The 26,883-nt window shown below is 40.7% G+C and overlaps 1 protein-coding gene across 1 annotated transcript in view; it reads right to left on the bottom strand.

The window, feature by feature from the left end:
* The window catches only part of SCN11A (sodium voltage-gated channel alpha subunit 11), a 139,532-nt gene that overhangs the window by 15,025 nt on the left and 97,624 nt on the right, over positions 1 to 26,883 (bottom strand). The window contains exons 22-27 of the mRNA XM_043885574.1: positions 21,914 to 22,087; positions 16,176 to 16,277; positions 15,434 to 15,703; positions 14,702 to 14,755; positions 13,266 to 13,403; positions 85 to 189 (exon numbers count right to left, since the gene is read on the bottom strand). Coding sequence (XP_043741509.1) covers positions 85 to 189; positions 13,266 to 13,403; positions 14,702 to 14,755; positions 15,434 to 15,703; positions 16,176 to 16,277; positions 21,914 to 22,087 — 843 coding nt within the window. The remainder of the gene's footprint in view (positions 1 to 84; positions 190 to 13,265; positions 13,404 to 14,701; positions 14,756 to 15,433; positions 15,704 to 16,175; positions 16,278 to 21,913; positions 22,088 to 26,883) is intronic.

Raw genomic sequence — 26,883 nt, forward strand, 5'->3', positions numbered from 1 at the left:
TAAAGAGAATGGCACTGCAGACGTCTGAGTTCCTCATAACCACTTAATGCATCCATGTATTTAGAATCAATCAAGCGCTCTCACCCGAGGCCTTGGAACGGGCCTTTGAGGTTTTTTGGATCCTAATTTTTTCATTGCATTATAGTATTTCTTCTGTTCTTCTGTCAGAAAGACATCTTGGCCACCTAAGTATGTGGAGAAGATGAGAGCTAATTATCATTAACAGATTTTTGGAAATGAATTCTGAATTTTCAGAAATAGTTTTAAAGTTATATTGCATTTCTATCAACAAATCCTAAAATTCCAATTTGAAGCAGAATGAGACTCTAAGGAAGGGCCTAAAGGAAACAGGGTTTAAATTAAGGAATAAGGGAGAAATGTTACTTTTATCAGTTATATTTCTCTTTTTATAATATAAATAAGACTACAAATTCTTTGCAAACACCCACAGAAACTTTACAAAAGCTGAACATACTTCAAGTTGTGTAAATCAAACTACAGTGGAACAAACATAGATATTAGTAATAAAAATCTAAATGAAAGCTCCTAAAAAGTGACAACTAAAATTCTCTTAAATATATGAATGCATATATCACTAATAAAATTTCCAAAGACATCTGTTTAGAGCCATTCTTGCCAAAAAAAAATTAGAGAGCTTTAAGTGTCTTCACCACTGAGTAATAAAGAACAGAAATGTGAAGGAGGATTTTCATGAAATTAGGGTGGGAGAAGTGGTAAAACATCTAGAAATGCTGGATAAAATAGAACAGAATTACTTTTAAAAGACATAGCTGAACTTGCCCAAAAAGTAAGGAAAATTTCCATCATCTGAAAATCAAGAGAGAGGAAAAAAAGAGTAGTAAATTAGTCCTGAAGTCATGGCTGGCCTAAGAACACTTGCTAACTTCTGCAAAAATGAGAGTCTTAGGATTTAATAAGTACAAGGGGGTCATAGGGAAAAGACAGTGGGGTTAGCCCAAGAACCCTGTGTGTTGGTAATGGAATTCTCCAAGTGCTGCCATTACAGAGTGAAGAAGAAAACCAAACATATCTGCTGGGGAGAGAAGACAACCAGGACATCGTCTTAGTCTATACCCTTCACTGAGAACTTGTGAATCCAAGCCTGCCTTGATGAGGGTGTGGGGTTTAAATTTACACCACCAGTATGGACCAAAAAATACAGTCCCAGAATAGTCTTTCCAACAAATGGCACCAGGAAAACTGGATATCAACATACAAAAGAATGAAGCTGAATCATTACCTAACACCATATACAAAAATTAACTCAAAATGGATCAAAGACATAAATGTAATATCTAGAACAATAAAATTCTCAGAATAAAACACAGAACAAAAGCTTCAAAGCATTAGATTTGGTAATGATTTCTTGGATATGACACAAAAGGCAAAAGGAAAAACAAACCAATTGGACTTCATAGTTTTAAATTTTGGGGCATCAGAGACACTCTCAATGAAGTAAAAAGGCAACACACAGAGTGGGAAAATATTTGAAAATCATATATCCAATAAGAGATTAATATTATATAGAGGACTCTGAAAATATAAAAACAAAAAGACAGACAACCTGATTTTTAAAAGGGCAAAAGGTTTGAATAGATATTTCTCTAAAGAAGATATACAAATGGCCAATAAGCCATATTGTATGGCTGAAAAAATTTTCAGTGTCACTAATCATTAGGGAAATGCAAATCAAAACCGAAATGATATATCACCTCACATCCATTAGAATAGCTACTATCAACAAAACAGCGAACAAGTGTCCGTGAGAATGTAGAGAAATTAGAAACTTTGTATATTGTACATATCACCATATGATACAGCAATTCCACGTCTATATAGACCTAAAAGAATCAAAGCAGGGTCTCAAAGAGATGTTTGCACACCCATGTTCATAGGACTTTTATTCACATTAAATAAAACATGGAAGAAACCCAACTGTCCATCAATACACGGATGAAAGAGCAAAACATGATATATACATAGCCTTAAACAAGAAGGAAATTCTGCAATATGCAACAACATGCATGAACCTTAAGGACATTATGCTAAATGAAGTAAGCTACTCACAGAAAGACAAGTACTGCATGATTCCACTTACACGAGATGCTTAGAACAGTTAAAATCATAAAGACAGAAAGTAGAATGGGAGCTGTCAGGGGCTGGTGGGAAGTACGGGGAGTTATGGCTTAATGGGTGTAGGGTTTCAGTTTTACAAGATGAAGAGTTATAGAGATGGATGATGATGATGGTTGCACAACATTATGAATGTATTTAACACCACTGAGCTGTACATTAAAAATGCATAAGATGATAAATCTGATGTTATGAGCATTTTGCCACAGCAAAAATAAATAAATAAATAAATAAACCAACAACCCAGCCCTAGAAGTTAACCAGGTTTTTTCTGGATGCCTGGCAGACATTAACTATCTTCAGTAATCATATACATCATGATAGTGTTAATACTATTATTACGAGACTGCCCTTTGTGTGTTGTGAGATAAATAAAATGAACAGCTATGGAAATTTTAAAGGCTATCACATTCTGTACCCACAAGAACCAGTTTTCTCAGTGTGGAAAAGAGGAGATACAGATGTACTGGTTAAATGAAAACCTTGTAGTCCTAAATTTGAAGTAGCTCTGTCCACTGACAAAGTCCCAAAATAACCACAATGAGCATTCTAGATTGTGATCTTAGAACCCTACCTCCCAGAACTCCCTAAAGAAATGGCTGATTCCAGATCTGGAACAAAAAGTGTAAAAACAATGCCTAGAACATACTGTCAATCCCGGGAGCAAGGAAGTCAGTCATCCAGTGCAAGGACCTGATTTGAATCCTAATTTGAAAAGAAGCAAACTTTAAATACAATCAATCAACTAATCAGTTAAAGAATGAATAAATATTTTGAGAATATAAAAGACTGGAGGAAATTTGAACATTGACTGGATTTTTGATGAATTTAAAGAACTCATATTAAACTTTTTAGATGTGATCATGGAATTGTAGTTATGTTTAAAAAGAGGTATGTTCTGGGAGGAGGAGCCAAGATGGCGGAGGAGTAGGACGGGCAGACCACTTTCTCTCCTACAAATTCATCAAAAGAATAACTGAACGCAGAGCAAACTTCGCAAAACAACTTCTGATCGCTAGCTAAGGTCATCAGGCGCCCAGAAAAGCAGCCCATTGTCTTCGAAAGGAGGTAGGACAAAATATAAAAGATTAAAAGTGAGACAAAAGAGCTAAGGACGGAGATCCGTCCCGGGAAGGGAATCTTAAGTGGCATTGCTTGGAGTAGGGTCCGGGCCTGAGTGCCCTGAGGACAATCGGAGGCAGCGTCTGTGAGTTGCCAACTTGAACCAAAGGAGAGAGAGTAAATTAACCGGCCCGAACACACTGCCGGCCATTCGCAGAACAAAGAGACCGAGAAAATCCAGAGAAGAGCTCGCAGGCTGCGGACAGGCCCAGCCCCGCCGGAGGCAGGAGGCAGGGGGGAGGGGAAGAGACACAGGGCGCAGGCACCCGACCGGCGCGGGCGGGGACTGGGGCTGGGGACGCGGAGGGCGGAAGGCGCGCGCACCTGACTGGCGCCAGAGGAAACTGAAACTGGGTCCGCGGAAGGGAGTGGGCGCGCCACACCTGGGGAGAGTGCGCCCACCAAGCCCCTGGCTGCCTGGACCGCTCTGACGGGGAAGGCACAGAGAGCAGGCGCAGCTTTTCGCTCTGCGCTTTTGTGGAACACCCGAGGGCTGGAACCTCGCGCAGCGCGGGCTGCGCTCCATATAGAGCAGCCGGGAGCCTGAGCAGCGCAGACGGAGAAAGCAGCGTCAGCCCCTCCCGGCAGCGCCAGCCCGTCCCCGCGGCACAAGCCCCTCCCCGGAGTGTCAGCCCCTCCCTGCCCCGCAGCGTCAGCCCCGCCCCGCAGCGTCAGCCCCTCCCCGCGGCGCAAGACCCTCCCCGCAGCGTCAGCCCCTCCCTGCCCCGCAGCGCGCCGGAACTAGCTACCTGAATAAGAGTCCACCTCTGCCCGCCTGTGTCAGGGCGGAAATGAGGCTCTGAAGAGACCGGCAAACAGAAGCCAAATAAACAAAGGGAACCGCCTCAGAAGGGACTGGTGCAACAGATTAAAATCCCTCTAGAAAACACCGACTACACCGGAAGGGGCCTGTAGATATCGAGAAGTGTAAGCTGGAACGAGGAGCTATCTGAAACTGAGCCGAACCCACACTGACCGCAACAGCTCCAGAGAAACTCCTAGATATAATTTTACTTTTTTCTTTCTTTTTTTTTTTTTTATTTTTTCTTTTTTTCTTTTTTATTTTTTCTCTTTTATTTTCCTTTAAAATCCCCTATTACTCCCCCATTACTCCTTAACTTTCATTTCCATAGATTTTTACGATTTTTTTAATTAGGGAAAAAAAAAATTTTTTTTTCTTTTTTTCTTTTCTTTTTTTTCTCTTCTTTTTTTTCTTTCCTTTTTCTCTTCTATTTTCTATTTTTCTTTTTCTCTTATTTCTTTTAAAGTCCTCTAGTACTCCTCTACTACTCCTTAATTTTCATTTTCAATACACTATAACCTTACAAAAAAAAAAAGAAGAGAAGCCCTATTTTTAAACCGAAGATTATTCTCTCCCAATCTTGACTCTCTGTTTTCTACCTCAGAACACCTCTATTTCCTCCTTTCCCCTTCTCTTCCCAATCCAATTCTGTGAATCTTTGTAGGTGACTGGGCTATGGAGAACACTCTGGGAACAGACAGCTGTGTAGATCTGTCTCTCTCCTCTTGAGTCCCCCTTTTTCTCCTCCTGCTCATCTCCATCTCCCTCCTCCCTCTCCTCTTCTTCATGTAACTCTGTGAACCTCTCTGGGTGTCCCTAACGGGGGAGAATCTTTTCGCCATTAACCTAGAAGTTTTCTTATCAGTGCTGTATAGTTGGAGAAGTCCTGAGACTACAGGAAGAATAAAACTAAAATCCAGAGGCAGGAGACTTAAGCCCAAAACCTGAGAACACCAGAAAACTCCTGACTACATGAAACTTTAAGTAATAAGTGACCGTCCAAAAGCCTCCATACCTACACTGAAACCAACCACCACCCAAGAGCCAATAAGTTTTAGAGCAAGACATACCACGCAAATTCTCCAGCAACGCAGGAACATAGCCGTGAACGTCAACATACAGGCTGCCCAAGGACACACCTAACACATAGACCCATCTCAAAACTCATTACTGGGCACTCCATTGCTCTCCAAAGAGAAGAAATCAAATTCCACGCACCAGAACAGTGACGCAAGCTTCCCTAACCAGGAAACCTTGACAAGCCAATCGTCTAACCCCACCCAAGGGGTAAATCCTCCACAATAAAAAGGAACCACAGACCTCCAGAATACAGAGAGCCCACTCCAGACACAGCAATCTAAACAAGATGAAGAGGCAAAGAAATACCCAACAGGTAAAGGAACATGAAAAATGCCCACCAAGTCAAACAAAAGAGGAGGAGATAGGGAATCTACCTGAAAAAGAATTTAGAATAATGATAATAAAAATGATCCAAAATCTTGAAAACAAAATGGAGTTACAGATAAATAGCCTGGAGACAAAGATTGAAAAGATACAAGAAATGTTTAATAAAGACCTAGAAGAAATAAAAAAGAGTCAATTAAAAATGAATAATGCAATGAATGAGATCAAAAACACTTTGGAGGGAACCAAGAGTAGACTAACGGAAGCAGAAGATAGGATAAGTGAGGTAGAAGATAAAATGGTGGAAATAAATGAAGCAGAGAGGAAAAAAGAAAAAAGGATCAAAAGAAATGAGGACAACCTCAGGGACCTCTGGGACAATGTGAAACGCCCCAACATTCGAATCATAGGAATTCCAGAAGAAGAAGACAGAAAGGCCATGAGAAAATACTCGAGGAGATAATAGCTGAAAACTTCCCTAAAATGGGGAAGGAAATAGCCACCCAAGTCCAAGAAGCCCAGAGAGTCCCAAACAGGATAAACCCAAGGCAAAACACCCCAAGACACATATTAATCAAATTAACAAAGATCAAACACAAAGAACAAATATTAAAAGCAACAAGGGAGAAACAACAAATAACACACAAAGGGATCCCCATAAGGATAACAGCTGATCTATCAATAGAAACCCTCCAGGCCAGAAGGGAATGGCAGGACATACTTCAAGTAATGAAAGAGAATAACCTACAACCTAGATTACTGTATCCAGCAAGGATCTCATTCAGATATGAAGGAGAATTCAAAACCTTTACAGATAAGCAAAAGCTGAGAGAATTCAGCACCACCAAACCAGCTCTTCAACAAATGCTAAAGGATCTTTTCTAGACAGGAAATGCAGAAAGGTTGTATAAACGTGAACCCAAAACAACAAAGTAAATGGCAACGGGACCATACCTATAAATAATTACCCTAAATGTAAATGGGTTGAATGCCCCAACCAAAAGACAAAGATTGGCTGAATGGATACAAAAACAAGACCCCTATATATGCTGTCTACAAGAGACCCACCTCAAAGCAAGAGACACATACAGACTAAAAGTGAAGGGCTGGAAAAAAATATTCCATGCCAACGGAGACCAAAAGAAAGCAGGAGTAGCAATACTCATATCAGATAAAATAGACTTTCAAATAAAGGATGTGAAAAGAGACAAAGAAGGCCACTATATAATGATCAAAGGATCAATCCAAAAAGAAGATATAACAATTATAAATATATATGCACCCAACATAGGAGCACCGCAATATGTACGGCAAACACTAACGAGTATGAAAGAGGAAATTAATAGTAACACAATAATAGTGGGAGACTTTAATACCCCACTCACAACTATGGATAGATCAACTAAACAGAAAATTAACAAGGAAACACAAACCTTAAATGACACAATGGACCAGCTAGACCTAATTGATATCTATAGGACATTTCACCCCAAAACAATCAACTTCACCTTTTTCTCAAGTGCACACGGAACCTTCTCCAGAATAGATCACATCCTGGGCCATAAATCTGGTCTTGGAAAATTCAAAAAAATTGAAATCATTCCAGTCATCTTTTCTGACCACAGTGCAGTAAGATTAGATCTCAATTACAGGAAAAAAATTGTTAAAAATTCAAACATATGGAGGCTAAATAACACGCTTCTGAATAACCAACAAATCATAGAAGAAATCAAAAAAGAAATCAAAATATGTATAGAAATGAATGAAAATGAAAACACAACAACCCAAAACCTATGGGACACTGTAAAAGCAGTGCTAAGGGGAAGGTTCATAGCATTACAGGCTTACATCAAGAAACAAGAAAAAAACCAAATAAATAACCTAACTCTACACCTAAAGCAACTAGAGAAGGAAGAAATGAAGAACCCCAGGGTTAGCAGAAGGAAAGAAATCTTAAAAATCAGGGCAGAAATAAATGCAAAAGAAACTAAAGAGACCATAGCAAAAATCAACAAAGCTAAAAGCTGGTTTTTTGAAAAAATAAACAAAATTGACAAACCATTAGCAAGACTCATTAAGAAACAAAGAGAGAAAAACCAAATTAACAAAATTAGAAATGAAAATGGAGAGATCACAACAGACAACACTGAACTACAAAGGATCATAAGAGACTACTACCAGCAGCTCTATGCCAATAAAATGGACAACTTGGATGAAATGGACAAATTCTTAGAAAAGTATAACTTTCCAAAACTGAACCAGGAAGAAATAGAAGATCTTAACAGACCCATCACAAGCAAGGAAATCGAAACTGTCATCAAAAATCTTCCAGCAAACAAAAGCCCAGGACCAGATGGCTTCACAGCTGAATTCTACCAAAAATTTAGAGAGGAGCTAACACCTATCTTACTCAAACTCTTCCAGAAAATTGCAGATGAAGGTAAGCTTCCAAACTCATTCTATGAGGCCACCATCACCCTAATTCCAAAACCAGACAAAGATGCCACAAAAAAAGAAAACTACAGGCCAATATCACTGATGAACATAGATGCAAAAATCCTTAACAAAATTCTAGCAAACAGAATCCAACAACATATTAAAAAAATCATACACCATGACCAAGTGGGCTTTATCCCAGGAATGCAAGGATTCTTTAATATCTGCAAATCAATCAATGTAATACACCACATTAACAAATTGAAAGATAAAAACCATATGATTATCTCAATAGATGCAGAGAAAGCCTTTGACAAAATTCAACACTCATTTATGATTAAAACTCTCCAAAAAGCAGGAATAGAAGGAACATACCTCAACATAATAAAAGCTATATATGACAAACCCACAGCAAGTATCACCCTCAATGGTGAAAAATTGAAAGCGTTTCCCCTGAAATCAGGAACAAGACAAGGGTGCCCACTCTCACCACTACTATTCAACATAGTGTTGGAAGTTTTGGCCACAGCAATCAGAGCAGAAAAAGAAGTAAAAGGAATCCAGATAGGAAAAGAAGAAGTGAAACTCTCACTGTTTGCAGATGACATGATCCTCTACATAGAAAACCCTAAAGACTCTACCAGAAAATTACTAGAGCTAATCAATGAATATAGTAAAGTTGCAGGATATAAAATTAACACACAGAAATCCCTTGCATTCCTTTATACTAACAATGAAAAAACAGAAAGAGAAATTAAAGAAACAATACCATTCACCATTGCAACAAAAAGAATAAAATACTTAGGAGTATATCTACCTAAAGAAACAAAAGACCTATACATAGAAAACTATAAAACACTGATGAAAGAAATCAAAGAGGACACAAACAGATGGAGAAACATACCGTGTTCATGGATTGGAAGAATCAATATTGTCAAAATGGCTATTCTACCCAAAGCAATCTATAGATTCAATGCAATCCCTATCAAGTTACCAACGGTATTTTTCACAGAACTAGACCAAAGAATTTCACAATTTGTATGGAAATACAAAAAACCTCGAATAACCAAAGTAATCTTGAGAAAGAAGAATGGAACTGGAGGAATCAACCTGCCTGACTTCAGACTCTACTACAAAGCCACAGTCATCAAGACAGTATGGTACTGGCACAAAGACAGAAATATAGATCAATGGAACAGAATAGAAAGCCCAGAGATAAATCCACGGACCTATGGACACCTTATCTTTGACAAAGGAGGCAAGGATATACAATGGAAAAAAGACAACCTCTTTAACAAGTGGTGCTGGGATAACTGGTCAACCACTTGTAAAAGAATGAAACTAGAACACTTTCTAACACCATACACAAAAATAAACTCAAAATGGATTAAAGATCTAAATGTAAGACCAGAAACTATAAAACTCCTAGAGGAGAACATAGGCAAAACACTCTCAGACATAAATCACAGCAGGATCCTCTATGACCCACCTCCCAGAATATTGGAAATAAAAGCAAAACTAAACAAATGGGACCTAATGAAACTTAAAAGCTTTTGCACTACAAAGGAAACTATAAGTAAGGTGAAAAGACAGCCCTCAGATTGGGAGAAAATAATAGCAAATGAAGAAACAGACAAAGGATTAATCTCAAAAATATACAAGCAACTCCTGCAGCTCAATTCCAGAAAAATAAATGACCCAATCAAAAAATGGGCCAAAGAACTAAACAGACATTTCTCCAAAGAAGACATACAGATGGCTAACACATGAAAAGATGCTCAACATCACTCATTATCAGAGAAATGCAAATCAAAACCACAATGAGGTACCATTACACGCCAGTCAGGATGGCTGCTATCCAAAAGTCTACAAGCAATAAATGCTGGAGAGGGTGTGGAGAAAAGGGAACCCTCTTACACTGTTGGTGGGAATGCAAACTAGTACAGCCGCTATGGAGAACAGTGTGGAGATTTCTTAAAAAACTGGAAATAGAACTGCCATATGACCCAGCAATCCCACTTCTGGGCATACACACTGAGGAAACCAGATCTGAAAGAGACACGTGCACCCCAATGTTCATCGCAGCACTGTTTATAATAGCCAGGACATGGAAGCAACCTAGATGCCCATCAGCAGATGAATGGATAAGGAAGCTGTGGTACATATACACCATGGAATATTACTCAGCCATTAAAAAGAATTCATTTGAATCAGTCCTAATGAGATGGATGAAACTGGAGCCCATTATACAGAGTGAAGTAAGCCAGAAAGATAAAGAACATTACAGCATACTAACACATATATATGGAATTTAGAAAGATGGTAACGATAACCCTATATGCAAAACAGAAAAAGAGACACAGAAATACAGAACAGACTTTTGAACTCTGTGGGAGAATGTGAGGGTGGGATATTTCAAAAGAACAGCATGTATACTATCTATGGTGAAACAGATCACCAGCCCAGGTGGGATGCATGAGACAAGTGCTCAGGCCTGGTGCACTGGGAAGACCCAGAGGAATCGGGTGGAGAGGGAGGTGGGAGGGGGATTGGGATGGGGAATATGTGTAAATCTATGGCTGATTCATATCAATGTATGACAAAAAAAAAAAAAAAAGAGGTATGTTCTGAAAAATTGGTGGATGAAATAATATGATGTATGTGATGCTCTATAAAAAAAAATTCAGTGGAAGGATCCAGTGGGGAAAGACATTGAAGGTATAAGGATGTTCTTAAATCAATAAATGTTGTGCTGGGTGATGGGTATTTTAGCTTCATTTTACCATATTCTTGTGAGTGTTTGAAGTTTTCTGTAATAAAAAGTAAAACAAAATAGGACAAAAATGCTATGGACTGATCAAAACAGTGATTTCAAATGCAAGCTTAAATCTAAAATCGCAAGGCCTGACATTCAGATTGTAGGTGTTGAGTGCAATCAAGCTGCGTGTTACAGAGGTGACTCCACATAGTACACTCCTGAGTAACAGCAGCTATGCAGTTGCCTGGGACTGTGAATGACTCTCCCAGCAGACACTAAGGAAGCTCAGCACTATCAGGATGCATTTTAGACGGATTAAGAAAAGCTCAACAGAAAAACAAAGAAGGGTCGCAAAACAAGGAAAAAATCAAAGGTGAATATTTAGCCACCTGATTTTAGGATTGAGAAATGCCTTCAGTGTATAAATTCAAGAAAAGAGGGTAAAAGGACAAGATTGAAAGCTTGACTTCATACATATGCTAAGTGTCTAAAAATTAAAGATGTCATTACAAAAGTGTAAGAGGTAAGCCAAATTGGACATACTATATAAAACCATAAGAAAAAATGATAATATCAATTTTAAGAAGTGACAAAGACTATATAAACAGAAAACTCAAGGAAGAAACAGTTATGGCCATCAACCTGTGAAAAAGTGTATAACTTCAGAAATGGTCAAATGAATGAATGTAAAACTGTGAGATAACACTTCTACCCATCAAGCTGGAAAAAATGATTTAAAATTACAAAAGTCAGAATGATGAGAACAGAATAAACAGGCATCTTCATGTCTTGCAAAAGGAGGGCACCCAGCATAGCATTTCTGAAAGGTAATTTGACAATCTATCTTCAATGCCTTAAATTCTAGGAACTTATCCTGAGTAAATAATCAGAGATATACAGAGAGACTTTCAAGAATGTTTATGATTATTTTAGAAGAGCAAGAAATTTGGAAATGACCTAAATGTCCTTAAAAGGGAGAGTGGGGGGAATGGTTGGAACAAATTATGATCTATCCATAATATGGGATGTAATTCATCCATGAAAATTCTTATAGTAAAGATGATCTCATGACATGAACTCATAACTAATGAAGAGGACAGTTAAAAATATTATATAATCTCAACAGTGTAAAAGAAACATTTAGTATTATTTAGTAGTAACTGGAAAAGCTGGTACCAAAATGATGAGACTTAATCTAAAATAGTTATCATTTGGTGATCACCTTATGGGTGATTTAAATTTTCCTTTTATCTTACTCTTTTTTCCACATTTACAACAATGCTCCAATAGATTATTGAATCAGAAAAACAAATATATGTTTGTCACAACACACAGTGGGGGAAAAAACCTGTCTCTTCTGCACCATCTTCTTTCCAAGTAAGTTCAGTAAATCTGCTGAGACTTGAGTGTTGAGAGGCGGGATGCAAGTTTACAGAAAGAGGAGAGTTTACAGATTTTTCCTGCACTTACAATGGTTTTACATCTGATAAACTCATGGTAAGTTGAAAATATTGTATGTAACTTGAATTTAATACACTTAACCTGATGAACATCACAGCTTAGCCTTGCCTACCTTAAACATGCTCAGAACACTTAGAAATTAGCTTTCATGTGTGTGTGAAAGTTGCTCAGTCATGTCTGACTCTTTGTGACCCCATATACTATACAGTCCTTGGAATTCTCCAGGCCAGAATACTGAGGTGGGTAGCCTTTCCCTTCTCCAGGGAATCTTCCCAATCCAGGGATTGAACCCAGGTCTCCCACTTTACAGGTGGATTCTTTACCAGCTGAGCCACAAGGGAAGCCCAAGAATCCTGGAGGGGGTAGCCCATCCCTTCTCCAGGAGAGCTTACCAACCCAGGAATCGAATCAGGGTCTCCCGCATTGCAAGCTATCAGGGAAGCCCAGAAATTAGATTACAGTTGGGCAAAATCATGTAACACAAACCCTATTTGAAAATATAGTGTCGAAATCTCATTTAGTTTATCAAATACTGGATTGAAAGTGAAAAGCAGAACGGTTGTATGGGTACAGATTGCTGTGAGTACATGTCCACTATTTATCCTCAGTGAGCGCGCGGAGGGTCGGGAGCTGTGGCTCTGCTGCTCAGTGTCAGGAAAGTATTGTACCGCATACCTCTAGCGCAGGAAAAGATCACAGTTCAAAACCTGTAGCAACGTCTCTACTCAATGTGTATCACTTCTGCATCATCGGAAAGCTGAAAAATCAGGTAAATTGAACTATCCTAAGTCAGGGACTGTACTCTTTTTATCCTGAATACACTTGCAAGGTTACTAAAATTTGACATACATACTAATCCTGATATTTGGTTTTCTATTAGAGTTCAACAATGTCCTTTGTTTAAGAGGGTAGACTGAAGAATAAAAACAATGACTAATAAAACCCAGCTGATGCAGTCCCTTTTCAGCCATATCCTCAAGACTCTTCTCTAAGAGGCTCCCTCTTCATTCTCATGCAGATGATAAAGGCTACTTTGCACAACAATCTAGAACTGATTTATGCTCCATTCAAGCTCTTTGGAGAAATGAGGAGGTAAAAACACCAAATCAGGACAATCCCCATACTTATCTTTTTCTGCTGTTGGTTGAAGTTGTCAATAATAACACCAGTAAAGAGATTCAGAGTGAAGAATGAGCCAAAGATGATAAAAACTACGAAGTAAAGGTACATGCAAGAACGTGCCTCAAACCGTGGCTGTTGTCCTTCCTGTTAGGGATTGTTTTAATGAAAGAAGAAAACAGTTACTGGAGAAAAATATGAGCCATCTTAACTGCTTGGTAGCAGCACCATTAACCACATAGCCTCCTCCAGTGAGCCATGGCCCTGCAGGGAGCCCCTTTGCCCTCCTTCAGTTTCCCCCAGCGCAGCTCCCCCACACAGTGGGGAGAGGGTGTGGTGGGACATTAGGACTTCTCTTTGCAGCAATGGAGAATCACTGAAGGGCTGTGAGACAGGGGAGTAGCACGATTGTGTGCGTCCTTTGAAAACGTCTCTAGGATGTCCGTATAGACACATAACTAGAGGGGGCCAAATTGAAGATGGCCACCAGAGAAGGGACATGTTCATTTCACGCAAAGGAGCCTAACTACCAAACCTTGTTGAATAGCTCCATCGTTCCTACGGAGCCCACTACACTATTGTATCTAGTCTGTGCTTGTGTTCTGTCACTCTTGAATTCCTAGTGCCCGGCATAGCTTGTGACACGAGGTTCTCCACACACATTGAATGAGTGTATGAATGAATGCTCAAGCTCTGGAATGGACAAAAATGGACTACAACCAAGCTGGCCTAGCTTGAGGCATGACCAAAAGCATCCAAGATCCCTTCTGTCCAAGTTCTTCACAAGGCTCTGGTTTTATTCATTTTGGGGATAGGGGTAGGAGCATCTCTCTTTTCTTTTCTCTAGTCATATTCAAAGATAGAGATGAGTGTTGATAGCTCTGTCATCTGCTTAAAGTACTTATGATATTTGTTATTGAACACCTGCCATAGAAACCACTGTATTGGACATAAATATTTGAAACAATTATTTTCCTCTTTTGCCTTGAAGAGTATCTAACCTTAGTCCCACTTGGCTTCAGGCATCTACTCGTTTGAATTAAGGGTAGGCATTAGTCTGGAAACAATATAATGGAAAGAAAGAATTCATATTCAGTCAATTTAACTGACAATTTAACATAAGACTATGCAGCAAGCTGATAATCTTGCAAAGAGAGGTTCAGATAGAGGAACAGAAAAAAGCTCACCTCACTTGTACCCAGGGAATTGTCAGAAAGAGAAACAGACAGAGAACATCAGAGCTGTGAGCACGCTAGGATGTAATACTCACAGGAAGATGAATAAGAACCCTTGTAATCCCTGTTTCATAGGGTTTGTCTTAATGTAAAAAGGCAGAGAACCCTGGCCACTGGAACAATGATGAGGGAAGTTCTGGGCTGGCCATGTAGTCATGATTCTCCTGATTTGATCCTAGCACTCTACAACATGGTAGAACACAAGCTCACCTCTGTGGAATCAACAGCTGCATACATAATATCCATCCAGCCCTTAAATGTTGCCTGCAATGAAAGAAGAGAAACATGAACACCATTATAGACTTGTCATCAACGTACAAAAGCCAGCAAGTCCAGAGGGCAGATGTATATAAGATGATGATGGTCCACCCTTCCTGGACAGAATGTCTACATAAAGGAACAGCTGAAAAAAAGCTCATGGGCATGTGTTTTGTATTATTTTTTCTTCATTTTCACAAGATAAAAAGTTTAAAAAACAAGAGAAATTTCTGCCTTAAAAATTCCTAGAGAAGTTATGGACCAGCTAATGCAAAGAACCTGATTAAGGCTCTTTCCTGATGCCACATCTATTTGCTCTATCTGTCCAAGACCTTGCAACCACAGTTTGACATGGGACTGCTCCCACAGGGAACTGTTACTACAGGTGTGGCCTGGCATCTGAGGCTCCATGTCTCTCTGGCTGGAGCTAAGGAGAACAAGGCACCACAGGACAGAGTGTGAGGTCCAAACCCTTACAGGGTCTTGGAGGTTGAAGCTCAGTAGACAATAAAGTTGGCGATGCTCAGTGGGGAACAATTCCAGAGGGCGTTAGCTCCCGTGAGGAAATTGGGGTCTGCTTCTATTATTTCAGCGGGGTCATTATATTTTTATTAGCTGAGAAGTGACTTATGATTCTTTTGAGGGTTCTTTCCCCAGAGTGAAAAACAAACCAACAGCACTCACCACTTGCAGTAGCGCAAGGTAGGCCATTAACACATTGTCAAAGTTGACGTGCGGGGTGTGCCAGAGGAAATCTCCACTTTCACATTGATTCCGGTTTGCAACAATGTTATAATCTATAACTGATTTTACATCTGTTGCATTAACACATCTTCCAAATCTTCCAGAAAACAGACTTACTCCCAGGATACAAAATATGAGCCAGAAAATGAGGCAGACAAGCAAAACATTCAGAATAGCAGGTATGGCACCTACAAGAGCATAAACTACCACCTTAAGGAAACAAAGCAGAAGAAAAACATAATAGGTGTGTGAGACTCACCAAGCTCTTAATCTTCCCGGGATGGGTCTGATGTGTAGGGCTGCATTTCTTGAAACCTCATCTTTACATTCCAACTCTGAACCCCAAACCTATGGCAAGCCCTGCTCTCAGCTCCATACACTAGGGGTCCTTTCGGTTGCTACAGGATCAGTTGAGAAGTGTCTTCTGATGATGGTGTTTGAGACACCTGCCCTAGGACTGAAGGGAAGCCAGAGCCCAGCTCGACTGTCACAGAAGTGCTTTTAGGTGAAGACTATATCTTAGACTTTTCTCTACCTCTGAAATTCTAAGCAGTGGGTTAGATGGGTCAAGGAGTCCAGGAAAAGTTTGACAATTTAAGGGATGTCCAGCCCAAGAAGAGCAGTTGGCTTCTCTACCTTTCCCTGCTAGCTGACTTTCCTCCATTCCACCTAAAGAACGTACCTTCATCCCTTCAAACTGGGACAGGGCTCGCAGGGGCCTCAGTGCTCGAAGAATCCGGAAGGACTTCAAGCCCTTTGAGTCGATGAGACTGGTCACAGAGACCTGATGGGAAAGAAGCTACGGCTGGTGTATCCAACTTGGTGCCCAGAGAACCCAGTGGGTGTTAAGAGCCATCTTTCTGAGAGGCAAATGCATGCCCACGGCGGATTATCCAGACACAGAAACCAACCAGACCCAGCTGGAAGGGGAGGGCAGGTTACAGGCTATTTTTCTCCTTGCCTGGCAAAGCTCCAGCCCATATGGGTGAGAACAGTGCATTTACATGATTTGTTTAATGAAAGACAAAGAAAAGCTGAGAAACTGTTGTGAATTGAAGGAAACCAGAGAGACATGACAATGATGTGTCATGTGGGATCCTGAGTGTGATCCTAGATTGCGGTAGGGGGAAAGGTGGTGGTAGGTAGGTCGGGTAAATTAGCCATAAAGGACCTTGTGACAACTGAGAACATTTGAAAATGGATGTGGGTTTTAGTGTTGGATCATGTTAAATTTCCTAACCTTGATAACTGTTTTGTGACTGTGTGAGATAATACACTTGTTCTTTGGAAGTACACCCTGAAATATTGAGGGCTAATGTAGTGTGATCCCTACAACTTAATCTCAAGCAGTTTAGGGGAAAAATACAGGAAAAACTGATATGGCAGATGGGCTTAAATATTAATAATGGATGAATCTGGGGAAAGAGTATAAGGGATTCTTTTGCAACCCTTGCAACTTTTCTATAAGCTTGAAATATCAAAATAAAAAGTTACAAAGAAATAATTCTAAAAAGAAAGAATGAATGAATTCCTCTTGGCTAATATGGTCCCTCATTCAAACAGCTCCTTTTTGGAGAATTAAATCCAATTTTCTCTCCTAACATGCTTCTTTACAGCGGGATAGGACAGAGGATTGGAAAACTCTGTAAACACTAAATTAAAACTCAACAAACAGGGACTTCCCTAGTGGTCCAGTGGTTAAGACTCTGCTCCCAACACAGTGGGTATGGGTTCAATCCCTGCCCAGGAACTAGATCCCACTGCCACAACTAAGACCTGGCATAGCCAAATAAATAATAAATTTTTTTTTAAAGCTCAATAAACATGCTGAACTTAAGTTGAAGAGTACTATTTGCAGATTTTCAGCCATTCTTATTGATTATGCAGAGCCTTCAGAAGCTCAACTTAGATGGAGAGTGCTCAGCAGGACAGGAAGTGAATTATTGATACTCCCGACTTAGCTGCTGGCAAAGTTCACTGGTGTCTAAAAACACCTCCCACTGGCCAATCTCATGGAGAAGGAAATGGCAACCCACTCCAGTGTTCTTGCCTGGAGAATCCCAGGGACGGGGGAGCCTGGTGGGCTGCCGTCTATGGGGTCGCACAGGGTCGGACACGACTGAAGCGACTTAGCAGCAGCAGCAGCAGCCAATCTCATTGCAGTAGTAACACATTTGCAGATTAAGAGAAATTGGATGAATATGGCAGAGTAACCAGATTCTTAAATTCATAATCAACTTTAAAAAATCACCATCAATTCAAAATGTGCTTATTTATAATGGTTTTTTCAAATAAGCTGTTCTGTCCTTCTGCTTGTGACAGCATCGCCTGTTGGGAGAGTTACTTAATCAGCTTTTGCACAAATACGCCTACCTTGTTCCTATGGTGGTGGTTCAGTCGCTAAGTTGTGTCTGACCCTAGCGACCCCATAGACTGTTGACCTTGTTCCTAACCAGAGGGAAAAGGGTTGTAAAGCTTAGCAGTTCTGGCTTTACTAAATGACTGTTACTGTAAATGGAGAAGATGTTCCTGGAGGGATATTGTACACCTTTCACCTGGAACCTCACCCCTAACTGAAACATCCATGAGAAACGCTGACAAGAATACATCCCTGTTCTTTTCCACTCTACGGCATTCTTCCAGGTGGGAAGTTTTCACTAGTTTTATTTTATTCTTACCTAATTTACAGTAATCTCCCTGTACTATGCTTTTGAGATTCCTATGATGTTCATATACATTCTTATGGATTTCTCCTTTTAACTGTTATGGAGTATTACAGCATATATTTATATTTTATTAACTCATCCCCCCTTGGTGAATACCTAAGTTGTTTCCATTTCTTTGCTACTATAAACAATAGCAAACTGGACAGATGTGCATTTTCCCTGGGTACATACACACGAGTTTTCCTTAAACGTATACCTAGAAGTGGTATTTCTGGATTTGTAAATTGGGTTCATTTGTAATTTTAACTTAATGGTGCAAAACTTTCCCCAAATGTCTTGTATAGCAGTTAGCAGTGATTAGAAATTCCATTTTCCTAAATCCTTCTCATGTTAGATATTATCCAACTTAAAAATTTTTGTCTGTCTTATAAGTAAAAAGTAGTCTCATTTTAATATGCACTTCTGTGCTAACTGGTGATATAACTAGTGTGTATTTCTTCATACATTTATTAGCAACTCAAGATCCTTCTGTGAATTGCCTGCCTACATCCGTCTCCCCTTCTCACACTGGGTTGTCTTTCTCTTGTTGATCTGTAGGGGTATTTATTTACAGTGGATAATAACTATCTGTTATGCATGCATGTGTGCTCAGTCACTTCAGTCATGTCTGATTCTTTGAGACCCTATGAACCATAGCCCACCAGGCTCCTCTGTCCATGGTATTCTCCAGGCAAGAATACCGGAGTGGGTTGCCATGCCCTTCCTCCAGGCACCAAACCTGTTTCTGACCCAGAGACCAAACCTATGTCTCCTGCATTGCAGGTGGATTCTTTACCACTGAGTCACCCGGTAAGCTCAACTATCTGTTATGTACGTGGTATATACTGTCTCGAGGGTTTAGCCTGTCTTTTATAATCATGGTGTTGTTGAACAAAAAAAATAAAGTCTTATATTTTGATATATATTTGTGGTTGTGTTTGCACTTTCCTATTCCAAAATTATAAAGATCATTTTATTTGGTCTTGAGTAATAAGCAACATAAAAAGATTACTCATGTAACTCATTTAATCCACACGATAATGTTCTGAATTATGCAGCGGTGTACATCACTGCTGGGCGTCCCACATGGTCCCAGTGGTAAAGAACCTGTCTGACAATGCAGGAAACTTAAGAGACATGGGTTCAATCCCTGTCGGGAAGATCCCCTGGAGAATGACATGGCAATCCACCGCAGTATTCTTGCCTGGAGAAACTCCTGGACAGAGGAGCCTGGTAGGCTACAGTCCATAGGGTTGCAAAGAGTCAGACGCGACTAAACTGACTTAGCACACACACACATAACATCACTACCTCATAACATCACTACCACATTACAGACAATGAACTCTGAAGCTCAGTGGATCAGCATCTTGTTTCAGATGGAACTGGGTCTGTATAATGCTAAGGCTGGTAACAGTAATAGTGGACCACACTTAGTGCTTTCTCTGGGATTTATAAAGCTATATAGTTAAAGGATTATATCTTCTCTTGCTCTACTCATTTTTGTTCCATTCATTTTGTTATCAAAGTTATGTCTGTCTCATTAAATAAATTTACAAGCCTCCCCTCCTTTTCTGTTCCTTGTCTTAATTTGAGTAAGGTTGGGATGCACTGCTTGTCTTAGTTCAGGCTGCTATATCAGAATACCATACCATAGCCTGGATATATAAACAACAGAAATTTCTTACAGTCTGAAGGCTGGAAATTCCAAGATTAAGATGCTGGCAGAGCCAGTGTCTGGTTGAGGACCTATTTCCTGATTCATAGGCAGTCATCTTCACCCCGTCTTCACAGAAGGAGTGAGGAAACTGTGGGGTCTCTTATAAGATCACTAATCTTATCCATGAGGGCTCTGGAGTCAATGCTCTTATGTCCTAGCTGCCTCCCAAAGGCCCCATCTCCAACACACTGGAGATTAGGGTTCAACGCAAATTTCCAGGGCTGGGTAGGGGACACAAACGTTTGGTCTATAGCACTGCCCCTTGTAAGTTTGGTAAAACCTGTTTTCAGAACCACCTGGACCTGGTGTCCTTTTTGAAAGTGTGGCCCTTGACTACTGCTTTGATATTTTAAATAGTTATTGTTAGCTGTATGTTTTCCATTTTGTATCTGGGCAAATTTGGGCAGTTTAGAGTCTCCACTCTCATTTATATCCATTTGGAAATTGATGTCAAAACTTCAAGCACTTTGCTTGAGGTTACACACAAAGGGAGTAAAGAAACAGCTTTAAAATCAGTCTCCTACACAGACTTGTGGACACAGCAGGGGAAGGAGAGGATGGGATAAATTGAGAGAGTAGCACTGACATATACACACTACCACGTGTAAAACACAGAGCTAGCGGGAAGCCGCTGTATAATACAGGTATCCCAGCCTGGTACTCTCTGAAGACCTACGAGGACAGGATGGCGGGGAAAGGGGAGGGAGGAGGCTCAAGAGGAAGGGGATACACATATATATAGTTATATAGTTATGACAGATTTGCAGTGTTGTATGGCAGAAACCAACACAAAATTTTAAAGTAATTATCCTCCAATCAAAAATAAAAAAAGAATCAGTCACCTAAGTTTAGGCCAGTAAACCACAGGTCCAAGATCAGAGATACCAAAAATCTGTCCATTGTCTTATGCATCCTTCACTATAGTCAATAAGATAACGGATGCACAGTGTCTAGCACTCTGGAAACTGACAGGGACCCACATGATGCTCATGAGAATGCTTGTGTTGGAGCTCTGACGGCACCGACGACTTTCTAAAATGCTTGAACCACACGGCCCATTTGTACCCACCAACAAAACTATCGCTCTCCAGTGTGATGTGCTATGCATTTGTCATATCTACTTTCTTAAATAGCAGGGACAAAGTCCAACTAATTAGGTCATTGTAGGAAGGATATAGATGTTAAAATCAAATACTTTGCAGGGAGGCTTACTAGATTTGAGTCTCACCTCCATCTTCTAGCTGGGCCACCTCGAACATGTTTCTATGACTTAATTTACTCCTATGTATCTGGGAAAAATAATAACTGCAAGATGGAAACGCTGTGATAACTAAAAGAGAGAATGAATAAGAGGCATATGGCAGAGTACCTGGTACTGAGAAAGCAGTCAAAAAATGTTATCTACTATTACTGCTATTGGCCTTGGCATCCTACAGACCAAGGTGTGAATTCCAATCTCATCTGAAACAAACTGCTAAGCCTCTGAGCTTCAGATTTCCTTGTCTGTAACGTGGTAGGCAATACATAGGTCTGCCTAACTTGGAACACTGTTGTTCAGATTAAATGGGGAAAAAAAAATGTATGTGAATAATCCTCTTTGTTGCTTGACAATCAACATGGAGACCAGCCTAATAGGCTGGCTGCTAACCTGCTTTGAGAAGTCTTGAAAAGATATGAAAAGTTGGAAGGAGAAGGAAAAGTAGAGAATGTGCAAAGTTATTCTAGATGTACATCAGACATAAGCACTGCTTATGGAGAGAAGTGAATGAGTACCATCATGGAAAGGGTTGAGATGGTGAGCAAATGAAATGCAGCATATGAGGAATGGGACCAAGGAAAGGCTGGACTGCTGATAGATAAATGTGAAGAAAAATATTCTGCAGAGGCACTCATATGAGGCACACGGGAGAAGCAGCTCCCATGTGATCCCCTCCTCCACCCCTACCCAGCCCCCCTCAATCCCACCGGCACATGACACAGAGATGGTAAACTTACAATCACAATGACGAAATCGAGCCAGCACCAGGCACTTGTGAAATACTTCCCAAATCCAAAGGCCACCCATTTCAGACCCATCTCCAAGATAAAAATGTATGTGAAAACAGTGTCAGTACAATTAAGTAATTCTTGGATTTTGGGTTGTTTATCAAGGTTAATATCTTCAAATACCTGAAATGATAAAGCACAGCCATAGGTCAGGTTGAACTGTCTGCTGACTTTACTTTTTATTGTTCTTCCTTATTTGAATAAACTAGGATCTTTCTTGGTGATGAGATTTTGCTCAAAAGGTATTAAGGCTGAACTTTTCCAGTAGAAAGAATTCCTTGAGTAAGTAAGACAAAAGAAGGAAAATCCTATTTCTAGATTTCTGTTGCCACTGTAGTTTCCCAGAGTCTCATCAATGGCCCCTGGAATATTAAAAAAAAAAACTTCCTAATGGATCATCGCACTATCTCCTGGTTTTCCTAATTCTTTCAACTCTTGCCAACAATATCTTGCCAACTTTCCCAGAACCTCCCAGAGGCATTCACCATTTCTTTCATCCTCCTAGTTACCTGGGTGGCTCTATTCAGTGGCTGTTCACTGCTTATAACATCAAGTCTGAAAACCTTAGTTCACATTCTGGATCCGCTAACCCTGAGGCTCGCCATCCCCCATCACAAACAGCACTGTCCACTTATCCCAGTGTTCCCTACAGATGTGATCATTTTTACATGGGAACCATGATGTGCAAAAGTTTGGGAAGCACTGGGCTAGAGCTCCCAATATAAATTACTTTGAATGTTGCTAAGTCGCTTCAGTCATGTCTGACTCTGTGCCTAACCGTAACCCTAACATTAGGTTCTATGGACCGTATCCCACCAGGCTCCTCTGTCCATGGGATTCCCCAGGCAATACTACTGGAGTAGGTTGCCATTTCCTTCTCCAGGGGATCTTGCCAACCCAGGGACTGAACCTGAGTCTCTTATGTCTGCCTGCATTGGCAGGCAAGTTCTTTACTATAGGCACCACGTGGGAAGCCCCATTCCTTAAGTGTGACTCCAAAAATTAGACATCTAAGCTTTTCGAGGGACCCCTTTTCACACCACATCCAAACATTTCCTTAACCCAAAGTATGTGTGTGTGTGATTCTTCAGGGTTTATATTGCTAGGCTATAAGCTGTCCTTTTGGCCTTTACAGTGTTACTGAGGATGAAAGAAAGGAGAGAAGAGGCACTAAATCTGTCAAGTCATTTGGGAAGGCAAGAAAGAAGTCAGCAACGCGGATAGGAACTAAGGTAATCTCACAGTTCCACAACCCTAGAGAAAATGAATAAAGAATAAAACAGTCTCACTTTCAACTCCCAAGTGGGCTTTTCACTGAAGAAGGCCCTTCATCTCCTCCTCTCCCCCACTGGCTCCTGGTCAGCCTTTAAGATATTAGCTTAGCTGATATCTTCTGTAGGAAACTGTCCTTCTTCCACAGGAACAGGTTAGGTGCTACCCTTCATGGCCCATTGCTTCTCTGAGTGTACCACTATGGCCCTAGTTATAGATGTCTGGACTCCATCTGTCTTGCCTACAAGCCTCCAAGCTCTTGAAGATCAGGGGTTGTCTGTTTGCCTCTTTCAGTTCAGTCGTTCAGTCATGTCCGACTCTGCGACACATGGACTGCAGCATGCCAGGCTTCCCTGTCCATCACTAACCCCTGGAGCTTGCCCAAACTCATGTTCATCGAGTCGGTGATAACCGTCCAACCATCTCATCCTCTGCCGTCGTCCCCTTCTCCTCCCACCTTCAATCTTTCCCATATCAGGGTCTTTTCCAATGAGTCTGTTCTTCGCATCAGGTGGCCAAAGTATTGAAATTTCAGCTTCAGCATCAGTCCTTGCAATGAATATTCAGGACTGATTTCCTTTAGGATGGACTGCTTTGATCTCCTTACAGTCCAAGGGACTCTCAAGAGTCTTCTCTAACACCACAGTTTAAAAGCATCAATTCTTCATTGCTCAGCTTTCTTCATAGTCCAACTCTCACATCCATACATGACCACTGGAAAAACCATAGCTTTGACTAGATGGACTTTTGTTGACAAAGTAATGTCCCTGCTTTTTAATATGCTCTCTAGGTTGGTCATAGCTTTTCTTCCAAGGAGCAAGCGTCTTTTAATTTCATGACTGCAGTCACCATCTGCAGTGATTTTGGAGCCCAGAAAAATAAGTCTCACTGTTTCCATTGTTTCCCCATCTATTTGCCATGAAGTGATGGGACCAGATGTCATGATCTTCATTTTTTGAATTCTGAGTTTAAGCCAGCTTTTTCACTCTCCTCTTTCACTTTCATCAAGGGGCTCTTTAGTTCTTCTTCGCTTTCTGCCATAAGGGTGGTATTATCTGCATATTTGGGGTTATTGATGTTTCTCCCAGCAATCTTAATTCCAGCTTGTGCTTCATCCAGCCGGCATTTCTTATGATGTACTCTGCATATAAATTAAATAAGCAGGGTGACAATATACAGCCTTGACGTACTCCTTTTCCTATTTGGAACCAGTCTGTTGTTCCATGTCCAGTTCTAACTGTTGCTTCTTGACCTGCATACAGGTTTCTCAGGAGGCAGGTCAGGTAGTCTGGTATTCCCATCTCTGAAGAAGTGTCCACAGTTTGTTGTGATCTACACAGTCAAAGGCTTTGGAGTAGTCAATAAAGCAGAAGTAGATGTTTTTCTAGTATTCTCTTGCTTTTTCTATGATCCAGTGGATGTTGGCAATTTGATCTCTGGTTCCTCTCCCTTTTCTAAAATCCAGCTTCAACATCTGGAAGTTCACAGTTCATGGACAGTTGAAGACGGGCTTGGAGAATTTTGAGCATTACTTTGCTAGCGTGTGAGATAAGTGCAATTGTGCAGTAGCTTGAACATTCTTTGGCATTGTCTTTCTTTGGGATTGGAATGAAAACTGACCTTTTCCAGTCCTGTGGCCACTGCTGAGTTTTCCAAATTTGCTGGCATCTTGGGCGGAGAACTTGAACAGCATCATCTTTCAGGATCTGAAATAGCTCAACTGGAATTCCATCACCTCCACTAGCTTTGTTCATAGTGATGCTTCCTAAGGCCCACTTGACTTCACATTCCAGGATGTCAGGCTCTAGATGAGTGATCACACCATCGTGGTTATCTGTGTCATGAAGCTCTTTTTTGTATAGTTCTTCTGTGTATTCTTGCCACCTCTTAATATCTTCTGCTTCTGTTAGGCCCATACCATTTCTGTCCTTTATTGAGCACATCTTTGCATAAAATGTTCCCTTGGTATCTCTAATTTTCTTGAAGAGATGTCTAGTCTTTCCCATTCTGTTTTTTCCTCTATTTCTTTACACTGATCACTGAGGAAGGCTTTCTTATCTCTCCTTGCTATTCTTTGGAACTCTGCATCAAATGGGCATATCTCCTCTTCTCCTTTGCCTTTCACTTCTCTTCTTTTCTTAGCTATTTGTAAGGCCTCCTCAGACAACCATTTTGCCTTTTGGCATTTCTTTTTCTTGGGGATGGTTTTGATCACTGCCTCCCGTACAATGTCATGAACCTCCACCCACAGTTCTTCAGGCACTCTGTCTATCAGATCTAATCCCTTGAATCTATTTGTCACTTGTATTGTATAATTCTAAGGGATTTGATTTAGGTCATAATGGTCTAGTGGTTTTCCCTATTTTCTTCAATTTAAGTCTGAATTTGGCAATCAGGAGTTCATGATCTGAGCCACAGTCAGCTCCTGGTCTTGTTTTTGCTGACTGCCTCTTTAGGAGAGACAAATCTGAATGGTGTTGAAAGCTCATTTCCCATTTCATTTTGGAAGCTTAGCAACAAGCTGTCTCAGCATGTCTGAGTTTGCTCAAAGGAAGAGCAGGCTGATATCAGAACTGAGCATTGGAAGTTCCCATAATATAACTAGGCCTAATCCAGGATGCTCCCATTTCTATGTAGTTGCCCATATCAGAGCTTCACAAACTCTAATGAGCCTTAAACCACCTAGAGTCTGATTCAGCAGGTCTGGGGTGAGCCCAAGACTCTGAATTCTTAATAAGCTGCCAGGTGATACGAGGCTGCTGGCCCATATATCACATATGGTGGTGAGGGACTGGATGTTTCTTGTCTCATTTCTCTATAAATACGTGCAGGGTAACAGGGCCTGTGTCTGCCTCCTGGAAGCCTCTGCATTGTGTGTGCTCACTCTGCCCAACCTACACTTTCCTCATCTGAAGGCAGATGAGAACTAGGAGATCTGCGTGCCCTCTGCTGCTTCTCTGATTGTAAGTCTTCTCAGACAGGTGCATAGTTTTCTCACACAGGTGTCTGTGTGACCTTGTGACAATAACATTGCTTTTCCACTAAATAACACAGGGCAGGGCGGATAACAATGACTATTTGTGGAATAAGTGCAAGAACCTTGTCACTTGGAAGTGTAGGTAGCTAATGAAATCTAATCACCAGAAGATTACAGGGAAGCCTACAGGATGAGGGATAAAAATTAATCAAGGCAATTCTCTGGGATTGTCTTAGAGAAATTTGCTTTTTTGTTTCAGAAATAATTTACATAGCAGTAAGGAGGTAAATGGGCTTCCCTGGTGGCTCAGTGGTAAAGAATACACCTGCCAATGCAGGAGACATGGGTTTGAACCCTGGGTTGGGAAGATCCCCTGAAGAAGGAAATGGCAACCCACTCCAGCATTCTTGCCTGGGAAATCCCATGGAGAGAGGAGCCTGGCAGGCCATAGTCCACAGGGTTGCAAAGAGTTTGAAGAACAACAAAGCAGGTAAATGGGCTGTCTGTTGATCACAGGCTCTGATGGACCCCAGTGCATGCTCATCTCTTTTCATCTGGAAATCACACAGGTGTAAAGCACTAACCAGGAAGGTAGGGGTGTAGGAACAAGACGGGTCCTTGTCCCTCCTAGCAGTTTACTGTGAAATGATCTGTGACTCTAAATCAATAA

This window comes from Cervus elaphus, chromosome 24 (assembly GCF_910594005.1).
Source record: "Cervus elaphus chromosome 24, mCerEla1.1, whole genome shotgun sequence".
Lineage (NCBI taxonomy): Eukaryota > Metazoa > Chordata > Mammalia > Artiodactyla > Cervidae > Cervus > Cervus elaphus.